Source organism: Colius striatus, chromosome Z (assembly GCF_028858725.1).
Source record: "Colius striatus isolate bColStr4 chromosome Z, bColStr4.1.hap1, whole genome shotgun sequence".
NCBI lineage: Eukaryota > Metazoa > Chordata > Aves > Coliiformes > Coliidae > Colius > Colius striatus.
The window spans coordinates 3,000,129-3,012,913 of record NC_084790.1 but is presented as its reverse complement, the minus strand read 5'-3'; the positions used below and the strand labels follow the sequence as shown (position 1 = coordinate 3,012,913).

Below are 12,785 nucleotides of genomic sequence, written 5' to 3'. Positions count from 1 at the left end.
CCCTTGACAGGTTTGTGGCTGGTGTGATCAACCGAGAGCGCATCCCCATGTTCGAGCGCATGCTGTGGCGAGTGTGCCGAGGGAACGTCTTCCTGCGGCAGGCGGAGATCGAAAACCCGCTGGAGGACCCCGTAACGGTAAAAGGAGCGGTTGCTTACAGCAGCAAAAGTCTCAGATGTCTAACAGGGTGTAAGATCTATAGATCTGAGCCTTTACCCATCAACAGGCTCCATGCAGGCAGATGTTTGTGTTGCATCCTTTCGCTTCCGTCCCTACTTGCAGCCTCTGGGGTTTTAGTGACACAAGCTTTCCTGTTTTATTAAAACAAAACCAGCAGGGTGATGGTGAATGCAGTTGAAAGGGAGGGTAAAACAACTCAAAATTTGTACTGCAGTGGGGCATAGTCCCTTCTCTGGCACAGTCTACAAGTGCAACTCCTGCATGCAGCTGTGAATAAGCAGTAATCCTCCATGAAAGAGGCTGTTTTGCCCGTCAGCAGTGTATAACATCTGTAGCTCCTTTACTCTGAACTTGGACCTTTCATTTTTCTTAATTTGATGATCAATACTCTAATCATCCACCTGAGAATTGTCAGCTTTATTTCAGATTTAACTAGTAAATGTTGAAATTGGGCCTATTTTTACATTCACTGTCCCCTTTGCTCAAGTCACTGGACAGTGCCCAGGCTTCTTTGGGAACCTCTTGCTCTTGACTGATAAAAGCTCTGTGTAAGCTGCACTGGAACAGAGGTAGAAGAGTTGGAACTCAGGAAACCGCCTCTCTATTTCTCATGTACGGCTGATTTGTTCCCTTGTCCCACCGACTGCTGGTAGTTGACCCGTTGAATTCTCTGTCTGCTAGGAGAGACTTTGTTCTTACTGTGCAGCACTTCCTTAAATTGAGGTTACACCTAGTGGAATTATTCTTGAAACACTATGTTAAAATTTCCTAAGTAAGGTAGAACAATAACTTGTCAACAAACGCAGGAAAAGGGACCTGGCTACCAGCATGAAAGCAGCTGTGCAAAGAATGTGCCGTTGGCCTCCCTGGAGAATCACAGTTGTTAAACTCTGCTTCATCTTATTTTCATTCACTCATTAGCTTTTTGCGTGATTCTGTAGGTGAACTGTCTGCACTAAGTGCTGGTAAGTATTTCATTATACCTCTGTTCTTTTGGGGATCTTGCCAGGTTTTCCTGTTTGTTGTATTACATAGAATAGATAATAGGTAATCTAGGATATTTTCCTTCAGCATAGGCAAGTACAATAGGTGTAATCTATACTGAGGCTAAGAAAATTACCTTCCTTGTGACCATTTCAGTGTTGCTAGGCTACATTCATGACACACCAGCCAGATACGAGCTCTGTATGTCCGAATTCAGAGGAAGGAAAAGCAGAACTCACTTGTAATATGCAATAGTGCTAGTTTCTGTGAATACCTGAGCTGTTACAGTGCACTCTGTCTTCTCTTCTAGGGAGACTATGTGCACAAGTCGGTGTTTATCATCTTCTTCCAAGGCGACCAGCTGAAGAACAGAGTCAAGAAGATATGTGAAGGGTATGAAAGCCTTACAGCTGGGCAGCTCTCTCAGATACTTGAAACAGACTGACATGACTTAACATCAATATTTTTCAACTGATTCCACAGTGACTGTAGGAATTGCATATTTTGACAGCAAATAAAATGGGTCATAAGTAGCTGAAGCATATTTTACACTCAAACTAGCCACTCCCCAAGCCTATAATGCTTTTCTAAAGAATGACTAAAAAGAAAGGAGTTCAAGTGTTGAACTCTTGGACAGACCTCTTGGTATGGCAGCAGGTGATATTTTCACAGGGAAGACCAACAATGGTCTAGAAGCAGCTGCTTTGGCAAGATAGCAGCACCCTGAACTAATGGGTGGCTAATCAGCTTTGTGACAGTGCCTTTGAGACATTGTCAGCATAAGGAGCAGAGGATTTTCTTCCAGTTCTATTTTCTTAAGCATTCAGCTTCTGTTTTGTCCTAAAGCAAACTTCTCTACCCACCTGATTTAAAGGCTGAAACTGCTTGGCAGTCTTTGCTGGTCAGAAACTTCTCTTGAGGTGCCGCTTGCTTTATTTCTGTGTTCAGGCTCAGCCATCTATTTCCCTGGCTGATTTCTAAGGTGGCTTGCATGTCTTTCAGATTCCGTGCCTCCCTCTACCCATGCCCAGAAACGCCACAGGAGCGGAAGGAAATGGCTTCTGGTGTCAATACCAGAATTGATGATCTTCAGATGGTAAAATAACTGGGGTCAATGCCCTATTTTTTCCTTAATAGTATAGTGGAAAATGTCCCTGAATCCTATTAAGAGATTTTTTGGCCCTATTAGATTACCATATTTCCAGCTCCAGGTAGCTCAGGACCAGCAGCAGCTCAGCAGTGCAAGAACGATGTTTGGAGACTGCTCGGTTGTTTTCTTTGCCAGGGTTTAGGATGGTGGGGTGGTTTGATCTTTCTGGAGGGCTGAGCAGTTAATTATATACATGTAAGTACAGCATTGACAGAGAACTGCATACCAAGGAGGAGAGAGGAATATGCATGTGTAAGGAGAGACGATGTTTTCCAGCTCTGAAGGCATGCCTGTGAAATCGCCTGCTTCATCTGTGAGAACTTTGAAAGTATTTAAACTTTTAGCTGAGATAACGATGCCAGCTTTAACTTAGCTATTCTTTATTTCCTGCCTATCTTCATATTTTCACCTTGCACTGTCCTGAAGAGCTTCTGCTTTACAACTAAAAACTCTTGTGCAGCAGCCTGAGTGTTGGTAAAAAAAAGTAGTCAGTAACCTAAACCTACTGTGTGCCAGCTCTGAAATATTTGATGCTCTCTTCAAGGAGGAAAAGCAGTATGTTGTAGTGCAGGAGAATTTAAAGGATTTGAGACAAAAAAGAAGAGCAAATGTTCAGAAACTAAAGGGAAGAATGGTGGATTTGTACTGCTTATTTGATAGAGAAACTCTCTGAAGCTGGGAGTTGCCTAGGACAGCTGTTTAGCAATGTTAAAGTAGATAAGAACTCAGAAGCAATTTAGCTAGTAGGAGTCAAAGCTGCATGTACCCCATGTCCTCACTTTCCCTCGAGTCTAAGACTTTCCAAGCTGGAAATCTGACTTGGCATGAGTTAGATATGTTCCAGTTGGAAAACACCCTCAGTAGAAAACACTTTCTCCTTTTCCCTTGGGTAAGAGAGCCTTTCTTTGCAATCTTTGTGTGTTTTCTTAAGGCAGTGTACACCTCTTGTGTAGAACTCTTCTCTGCTCTTTTAACCTGGGTGGAGGAAAAAAAAAATGTTCTCTGTGATCTCTGAACAGTTCATTGTTTGAAATAGCGACTGACCTGGGAGTTGGAGGAGGAAAGTAGTCAAAAAGTATCCCTGGAACGAAGCCCTGAAACCTTTTAGCAGAGATAATATGGTGGCTAAGGCACACATTGCAGGCATGTGGCAGACTGGTGTGTGGGACGGGGGAGAGGGCTCATCCATCCACCCTTCATGGGTAAAGTTTGTCTTGTTGGGCAGCCCAATTTCACAGTGCACTTCTGTAACCTTTAAGTTCTGTAAACTTGAGTTTTGGTTGATGACTTTTTTTCTTTTTGGCCTCATCTTCATTCTGTTTCACTGTGAAAGGTGCTGAACCAAACAGAGGATCATCGCCAAAGGGTTTTGCAGGCAGCTGCTAAAAATATCCGTGTCTGGTTCATCAAAGTACGCAAGATGAAGGCCATCTACCATACCCTGAACCTGTGCAACATCGATGTGACACAGAAGTGCTTGATTGCTGAAGTCTGGTGTCCCGTTGCTGACCTCGATTCCATCCAGTTTGCTCTCAGGAGAGGCACTGTGAGTAACTGCTGTCTGCCACAGACTATCAACTGTTGTCAAGCACAGCATGGATTAATTGATTTTTCCGAATTGACAGTCTCTGAAAATCATCCCTCTGGGCTGTTTGAGTCAGTCCTCACAGAGGACAGTTGAATTAATGTGCAGGAGTTGTGGTTTATAGATAAACTTAGCAGCAAATGTAAAGCTTTAAGTTCAGGAGAATGCTGTTAATGGTAAAACATTTTCCTGTGTTTGAGTCCTTTGGTGTATTTAGTTAACCTGGTCATGGTCTTTTGTCCTGCTGTTTGGATATCTAGTGGAATATACTGAAGGGAGCTATCCAGGACATTACCAAGCTCAGATAGACCAAGAGTTGGGTGTCTTGAATTCCTTTCATTTGCTGCTAAAAAAAAAAAAGAGGAACAAACTCTTGCATGAGTTTTTCTTGTCTGTCTTGATCAGACAATGCTCATCCTTACTACCAGCCCTTCTCCTCCCACTGTACAACGTGGAGAGCAGAAACTCAGCAACCTTTCTAGCTGCTCAAGTATATTTCTCATTGTGCAAGTGTACCTACAAAAATGGAAGCTTGTAGTTTTCCAAACTCTTAACAGGAAAGCAGTGTTTTAACTCTGTCTTCCAGACATTTACTCTGAGAGTGGGGTTTCTAATCATCCTTTTTTGTTTCTTTTACACAGGAGCACAGCGGATCTACTGTCCCATCTATTTTAAACAGGATGCAAACCAATCAGACCCCACCAACATACAATAAAACTAACAAGTTTACTTGTGGCTTCCAAAACATTGTTGATGCTTATGGCATTGGAACATACCGGGAAATAAATCCAGGTGAGTTCAGACTTTAGAAAGTCCCAAGACATCTGTCTCCCTTGTTTATCCTATGTGAAACCTTCTAGTAGAGCGCTTAAACCTTTCAGAAGCGAGGGGGGAAACTTGGGAATTATATTGCTGAAGTGCATAAGAGCATCATCTTTTGTTTTACAGCACCCTACACGATCATCACCTTCCCGTTTCTGTTTGCGGTGATGTTTGGAGATTTTGGCCATGGAATCTTGATGACTCTGATTGCTGTCTGGATGGTGCTCAGGGAAAGTCGTATTCTGTCACAGAAGAGTGACAATGAGGTAAAGTGGTGGGTTGTGCAGAGCTTTGCATCGAAAACAAAGAGTGGCAGCTTGGTTTACTCGCCTCTTCTCTTCCTTGCATTGACAATACCCATTAATTTCATAATAGTAGCAAGTTCCTTTGGTTTTTCCCTGCTGTGTTTAAAGGAAATATTCATTTCAGTTGTTGGAAGGAAGTTACCAGGTGTAGCAGACAAACTGTTAGAAACAAACCACCCAAAACTTAATCGGATCCTAAAGGGGTTCAGTGACTGCAGAACTCTTCATTTCTACATGTGTCAATTGTATCTCCAGGATTCTTCCTATTTGCTGATCTAGTGCTCAGGGCTTAGGTTGGCAGGGGGTGAACCAGAGCTAAGATCCATTGACAGAGCATACAAAAAGCCGAACAGGGTCTGTGCTGCCTAGTTCCAGACTAATGCTGCCAGCTGGGGGTTTTTACATCAGTGTGTGGAGTGCAGTTTATCCTCTTCAGCTAATCCCAGATACTCTGTAGACAGTCACGCTGCCTATTTATCCTCTGTACCCAGATTCTCCTCTGCAGTGCTACCTCTTGCAAACCCTTAATCCCTGCATATGGTCGTTGTGTCTTGTTCTCACGGACTTTCTTTGTTCTTTTGGGGGTGTTTTTTATCCTAGATGTTCAACATGGTTTTTAGTGGTCGATACATCATCCTGCTGATGGGACTGTTCTCCATTTACACGGGCCTCATCTACAACGACTGCTTCTCAAAGTCCCTTAATATGTTTGGTTCCTCATGGAGTGTCCGGCCGATGTTCTCAAAAGGAAATTGGTCGTGAGTAAATACTTGGTGCCTACATAAGGAGTGATGGGGATAAGCAGGTGATTCATCATTCCCCATTGTCCTCCCAGCTCACGAAAACCAAAACTTCTCAACTCAGTCTCAAGTAAAATTGGAAGAGGGCTGTAAAACCTACCAAGTTTCAAATGTAAAGATGCAGTTTAGCACCTTTCATGTCATAGGCATGGCGAGATTCCTATCCCCTGCATCTTCCCTTCTCGTGACACTCAGTAACAGGTCAAGAAGCAGGTTTGTTATTGATTCAGGAGAATCTCTAGGATCACACAGGAACCTTAAAGCTCTCTCAATTTGAGATGTTCCTCACACTCAGAGGGAATTTTTTGGTATTTTTTAGAGAAAGAGGACAGCATGCCTCATGTTAATATTTGTGTCATCTACTTCTACCCAAACAGAGATGCTGTGGTAGCAACTACTCCTCTGCTTCAGCTGAACCCTGCCATTCCAGGGGTGTTTGGTGGACCTTACCCCTTTGGCATTGACCCGGTAAGAGCTCTTCCTTCCATTTCAGTCCTTCAACAACATCCTCTGGGTCAAGAGAAGATGACAGATGTTGTCCAGTTCACTCTGAAAGATTTCCACAGCCCAACTATTCCCTCAGGAAACTCTCTGTCAATGTTGGAAACACTGTTGAATTATAAGATTCAGGATAGAGAGACTGGTTCAATGGACATAGAAGGTTTCTCTCCCACCCTTTCTAACCTGCAGTCAAATCTGCAATCAAATCTGGCTAGACTTGTGATTTCCTTCATGTAGTTACTTTTGTACCTTGGGGAATGTTCTCTCTTCAGTCAGTCTTGGAATTGTAAGTTTCCCAGTAATGCTGTCATTTTGCATCTGCCTACACCCATAGCACTGCTCTGAACACTGCTTGGAATATTTGGTGTAAAACTTGCATCTGCTCCACGTTAAAGAGGAAGTGCAGAAATGGAGAACTACGTGCTCACTGTTCATTTACATGGATTACTTCTTGTTCTTATGTTAGGGATACAGCCCCCTTTCTTCCTGCAACTCTTCCCTACCCTAAAAACAAACAAGGTTTAATTCCTACTCTGATGGTAGGATCAGTTGTGATTCTGACTTGATCTAGGTAATGTGCTATAGCAGGGGGATTGGGCTGGATGATCTCTAGAGTTCCCTTCCAACCTCCACCAGTTCATGATTCTATCATTTGCTGTAGGACAGTATTCCTAGCAGAAAAGGTTGTCTGCTCACTTGCTGAGAAAGAGATCTATGACAGACACTTCTTTAAAGAAACTGCTCTTAACAGCCTAGTACTTCCTAGGTGAACACTGTTCAGCTGCAAGTGAACATTTTCCTTCTCCTGTTTTTCTTGTACTTGGTGTTTGGCTGACCCTGTTGTCTTTCACAGATCTGGAATATTGCCAGCAATAAGCTGGCCTTCCTCAACTCATTTAAGATGAAGATGTCTGTGATTCTTGGCATTATTCACATGCTCTTTGGTGTTGCATTGAGTCTTCTCAACCATATGTAAGTGCCTTGCTCTTTGTTTTCTCATGGTAGGGAGGGAAATTTCTTAGTGCTGTGTGTGCATTAGTTCAAGATGCAGAAACCCATCAGACTTTAACCTTCTGACCAGAGGGTGCAATACAGCTGTTTCTCTCTGCACATGTAGAACCGTGCATGGCAGACAGTTACTTTGTCTTGACTCCCCAGCTCAAGAGAGACAGGGAAGAGAGGCCAGTACAGGGCTACCAAGATGATCAGGGGGCTGGAACACGTCTGTGAGGAGGAAAAGCTGCAGAACTTGGGGCTATTTAGGCTGGAGAAGAGAAGGCTGAGGGGTGGCTTTGTTAATGCTGAGAAATCCCTAAAGGGTGGATGCCAGAGGATGGGGCCAGTATTTTTTTGTAATGATCAGTGCCAGGACAAGGGGTAACGGACACAGGCTGGAACAGAGGAAATTACACTGGAACAGGAGGGAAAAATCTGTTTGGTGCTGAGGTGAGGGAGCCCTGGCCCAGGCTGCCCAGGGAGGGTGTGGAGGCTCCTTCTTGGGAGGTTTCCAAACCCACCTGGACACGTTCCTGTGCCCCCTGAGTGAGAGGAACCTGCTTTAGCAGTGAGTTGGGTTGGATGAGTTCTATAGGTCCCCCTCAAACCCCCTCCAGAATGGGATTCTGTGTTTAGGCCCAGCAATCAAAATGCTGAGCTCCTGCACTTTTGTTCCAAAGACGCTCTTAGACGTTCTCATAAGAAGTGTTTGCCCTACCTATGCTCAGTGCTAACCAAATACAATGTTAAACTCTGCTTTTTTCTTTCTTCTTGTAGCTATTTCAAGAAGCCACTGAACATATACCTCGGTTTTATTCCTGAAATGATTTTCATGTCCTCACTCTTTGGATACCTTGTCATTCTCATTTTCTACAAATGGACAGCCTACGACGCCCACACCTCAAAGGATGCACCAAGCCTTTTAATACATTTTATCAACATGTTTCTGTTCTCCTATAGTGATACCAGTAATAAGATGCTTTACAAAGGGCAGGTACGTGTTCTTGCTGGAATAAAATCAGAGATGTTTCATGAAATGAGAGTCTTCCAGTGACCTCAGAATAACTGTGAAACGTTTTTCCTCTGTGACAGAGGTAACATGGCATCACTTCCGAAGCCTGACACTATGTAATGTTGAAGAGTTCCCTGTAGCAGGAATTTGTATCAGTCTGAACATAAGTTATTTGACTCCAGAACACTAGTGGAAAATGATTAGGAGTATTATCCTGCATCTGCAATGTGGTGCCTCTAAGCTTAGCTAACACACTAAACACCTTTTCTGCCCGGCAGTATCAGACACCTGCCCAATTCTCATTCCCTGCAGACCCCTTTAGGGTTTTTTCCTAATCTAAACCAATATGAGCATTACATGCTGTGTACAGTCAGGTGAGGCAACTGCAAGCAGGCATTAAGTACAGCACATCTTGCTGTCCCTGGAAAAGTGAGTGATACTGAGGCATCCACACACTCCGAGGGTTCAGTCGCTCAGTGTTCACAGGACCCTTTGCTAGGTTTTGTGTGTTTGAAGATGGACTGCAACTAAATAATCTGAGACTCGTTTCTTTTCCAGAAAGGCCTCCAGTGTTTCCTTGTGGTGGTGGCATTGCTGTGTGTGCCGTGGATGCTGGTAGCTAAACCCCTGGTCCTTCGCCATCAATATTTAAGGAGAAAGCACTTGGTGGGTGACTAACTCTTACATTTCCAGTACAAAAACTAATGATGGTTGAAAAGCTATGTCCTCCATCTTGATCTTGGATACTTAGGTTCACACTGCATTGTGACATGTAAAACGTTTTTGCATGTTCTGAGGCAGAAAGGCAGATGGGTTGTATTGGAGAAAAAGTGTTGCCTGCCTGCCCCTCTGATCAGGATCCAGCATCATACCTGCTTTTAAAAACCCTTTATGCTGGTAATGATATGAAAGATGTGTCTGGCTTGGGCTTTGACAGATGGTTTGGGAACACTGTCTTGCTGGTTGCACTTCTGTGCCTTTGCTAGGCTGACAGTGTGAAAACAGAGATGTGAGCTTAATTGGCTGGCAGACTTATCAGCTGTCTTCGCTAAAGCAGTTTGGATGGCAAAAAATAGCAATTAAAAGGGAAAAAAATAGACATTTACACAGTCATTATGTGAGAGGTGGCCTTCTGTGATACTCTCTAGGTTTCCAACTATACTGTAAAGTATCTTTTATATAAATGCAGGAACCTGGCACACGTGCACTGAGGATACTTGAAAATTCTCCCTGCATGTATGGCAGACAGCTTTTAGGATGTTAAGCGAGTCAAAGATCAGCCCAGTTAAAGACACTCCCTCTCCCTTCTCTGACCATTTTTCATCCTCCCATGTCCCCTCCATTCGTCTCCCTTTCTCTTTTTGTTTTCCTCTTCATCCCTTTCTTTTCTTCCATTCACTATCAGGAAGGGCAGCCCGTGGAGGCCCAAGTCAGCACAGTCCCGAACGAGCAGGCACTAGAGGCAGCAGCGGCTGCAACAGTGAGTGGATTTAAAAATCACCTGATGGATTTAAAGATGGAAGTTGGCTTTCTATCTAATTATCAAGAGAGCATGGAATGTATCTTGAGTTTCATAAGTGAATGACAACTGCACCTTTAGGGTGAAAAAAAAAAACCCACTTTTCTCTTGGAAAGAGCAAAGTTTCAGCAAAAATGATACATTCTGGAAGAACTACCAGGCTGAAGGATAATAGTTATGTCTGCACAGGATGCAGAGACACTGCTTTGCAGGAGTGCTGCTGAAATCAAAACCTGCAGAGCAGCACAGGAATACCTTGCTACCACATCCCCCCAGGTTAAGTTCCCCCTTTTTCCTTTTCTTGCATTATTTGTTTAAGAATAGTTTAGGATTCTTCTCAGAGAAGCATTTCTGTTTGCATTATGTGTTCCCAAACGTCATGTCTACATGATGGCCTCCCCAACAGCTTCATAACAGGAGTTACTGGGTTTTTTGGCACCAAAGTAGACACTTTGACTTGAAACTACTGTGAAATGTGTGTGCACAAAGAAGCCTCTCACTAGCAGTTGTTTCTACTTAATTGTGTCTAAACCTATAGACAGCCCTTTACTGCCAAAGCTTTCTGGCAGAGTGAAGGTTGCGGCAGCTCCCAGAAAGTGGTCTCTCCCCCAGTACTGCTTATTTCCACTTGTTTTCAGTTGTGAATGCTGCCTAACTAGGAAGCATAAATACCACAAACGGTGTGAAGCATGTTTGGCACTCCGTGTCCTCAAAGGTACTTTTTAACTGTTGGACAGTGTTTCTGTCGTGACATTTGAAATACGCTCACAGAAACATGTAGAAATGAAAACAGGTCTTTTGTGCATAATGCATCTCGATACAAGGAGCTGTGTGGGAAGGCCTTTGTGTGAGATGTGGTTAGAAGTGATGATCAGAGCCTTTGGAGTTGTTTAGACTGGGTGGTTTACAGAGAACAAGTCGAGTGTGAAGGAAACGCTGCAGAAGTGCCAATTCACACCCGGCTACGAACACAGAAGCAGAAGACTGATCCTAGTCATCAGTAACTTGCAGTGCTTCAGAGATGCTGAAAACCCTAATAAAAGCCTTGTCCTGCTTTCCCCCCCTCCTCCCCCCCCATTCTATTTTCAGAGCATAAAGGTCTGAACGTTGTGTTTAGACACCTGACTGAATCTTTAATTTGCATATGGCATGTTATATAGCTCAGCCTAAAACAAAATAAGCTTGGAGGGCACAGTGGGATGATCCACAGGTTTGTGTATCCTGCCTTGGTTGGTGAGATAGTAGGGAGGAGGAAGCCTGCTGTAAATCAGCCGTGAACTCTGCAGTGGTTGCAGTTGTCAGCTGACAGCAACTCCTGACAGTGTTTCGACTCAGTCTGTGCATTATTCTTTTACTGTTTAGAGTGCAACAGAGTTACAGCTGAGGGTCAGATGTTCAGTGTCACAACAAATGTCTAAAAAAGGAACTGCTTGCACAATGTAGAACTTCCAAGTAAGGGAAAGTCTGATTTCCCATGTGTGGCATTAGTATGCCTGAGGAGCAAGGGTATGTGTGTGTATTTGTGTTGGTCCATTCTGCTTTGGGTTACCACTATGTGACTCCTTTCATTTACAACAGCAGCGGTGTTTAATTGCTTGTCCCAACAACTGCTGGGCAAAAACATGGGTCTGTTTCACATCAGCACCATCAAATTTCCTCTTGAGAGATGTGCCTTGTATTTTCCTGAGGGTTGCAGTGACTTCTCTACAATTCTACTTTGTAGAAATGTATCAAGTATTCATTCAGACAGACTTCTTTTCTTCCCCTAGCCCAAGCAGGAATCAGCATCTTTCCCATCCAAGCTGGGAAATAGAATTGCAGAGCTGGCTTAACCTGGGCCTTAATGTTTCGTTTTCTCCTGTGAGCTGCTGCTGCACGTGGAGTCATGAGAAACACGTGCTCTTGCAGTAAAACACAAACAACACTTTGCTCTTTCTTTTCCTGCATGTGTTAGGGAACGCACAACTTCGGTGGCATCCGGGTGGGCAACGGACCAACCGAGGAGGATGCTGAGATCATTCAGCATGACCAGCTCTCTACCCATTCTGAGGAAGGGGAAGAGGTAAGCAAGCACCTGATCATCCTCCTTTCAGGGCAGCACAGCTGAGAGCAGGATGTGCCAGTGTTTTGACTTTAGGTACTGATGTCCAAGCTGTTTCCATTGTAATTTGCATAGAAAGGGAAATGTAGCTCTGAGTTACAAAGAACCACCATTTGAGGGGCTACATGGTGGGGGTTACACAGTACTCCCAGAGGGTATATGCACCTTTCACTGTGGGTGAAGTGCAGCATGATGGTGCTACCTCCTTCTCCAGTGTTGGCCAAAACCCAGGGCTGTGTTTCTGCAGCAGTGAAGTCTTGCTTATAGATTAATTTTGGCTGCTGGGAGCAATATTAATTACCTTGCATTACTACTGCTAGGGAAGAAAAAGGAGTCGATCTCATGTAGTTTGGGAGTATTCTGATGCCTCTTAATTCTCCAGCAGTATCTCGCCTCTGTAGTGCATGTGGTGTGTTAGTGCTTTACTGTGTCATGTTTAGGAGGGAATGATTGAATATGTTCATGATTCATGTTGCGACTGAGACGACACACTAAATGTAAACTTATGTTTTCAAGCCTACAGAGGATGAGGTGGTAAGACTTAACAGCCAGTTCTGCCTTCATGTGTATCTGGACCATTTCCCATTGGCGTAAAACACATTCTGAGTTAAACATGTTACAACATCCAAAAGATCTAGCCATTTACACATCACAGGCCATTTTCAGTTCTTTATACATACATGCCCATTAACAGACCCTTAATTCCTTCATCTGTACGGCTTGTTTGTCTTATCCCCTGTTTGCAGATCTCTCTTAGTTTCCCTGGAAAGCTGGGAGTCTGAAACAGGAAAGTTGTTGCTTTTAAACTCTTTTAGAAGTCTCGTTTGGCT

General features: G+C 43.7%; 1 protein-coding gene across 2 annotated transcripts in view; it reads left to right on the top strand.

Moving 5' to 3' along the window:
* Positions 1-12,785, top strand: part of ATP6V0A1 (ATPase H+ transporting V0 subunit a1) — a 30,845-nt gene that overhangs the window by 7,983 nt on the left and 10,077 nt on the right. For both annotated transcript variants that reach the window (XM_062019377.1, XM_062019375.1), the window contains exons 7-18: positions 11-137; positions 1,475-1,557; positions 2,167-2,260; positions 3,648-3,860; positions 4,541-4,691; positions 4,848-4,987; positions 5,627-5,784; positions 6,204-6,294; positions 7,181-7,299; positions 8,101-8,317; positions 8,894-9,001; positions 11,809-11,916. In XM_062019377.1, coding sequence (XP_061875361.1) covers positions 11-137; positions 1,475-1,557; positions 2,167-2,260; positions 3,648-3,860; positions 4,541-4,691; positions 4,848-4,987; positions 5,627-5,784; positions 6,204-6,294; positions 7,181-7,299; positions 8,101-8,317; positions 8,894-9,001; positions 11,809-11,916 — 1,609 coding nt within the window. The remainder of the gene's footprint in view (positions 1-10; positions 138-1,474; positions 1,558-2,166; positions 2,261-3,647; positions 3,861-4,540; positions 4,692-4,847; positions 4,988-5,626; positions 5,785-6,203; positions 6,295-7,180; positions 7,300-8,100; positions 8,318-8,893; positions 9,002-11,808; positions 11,917-12,785) is intronic.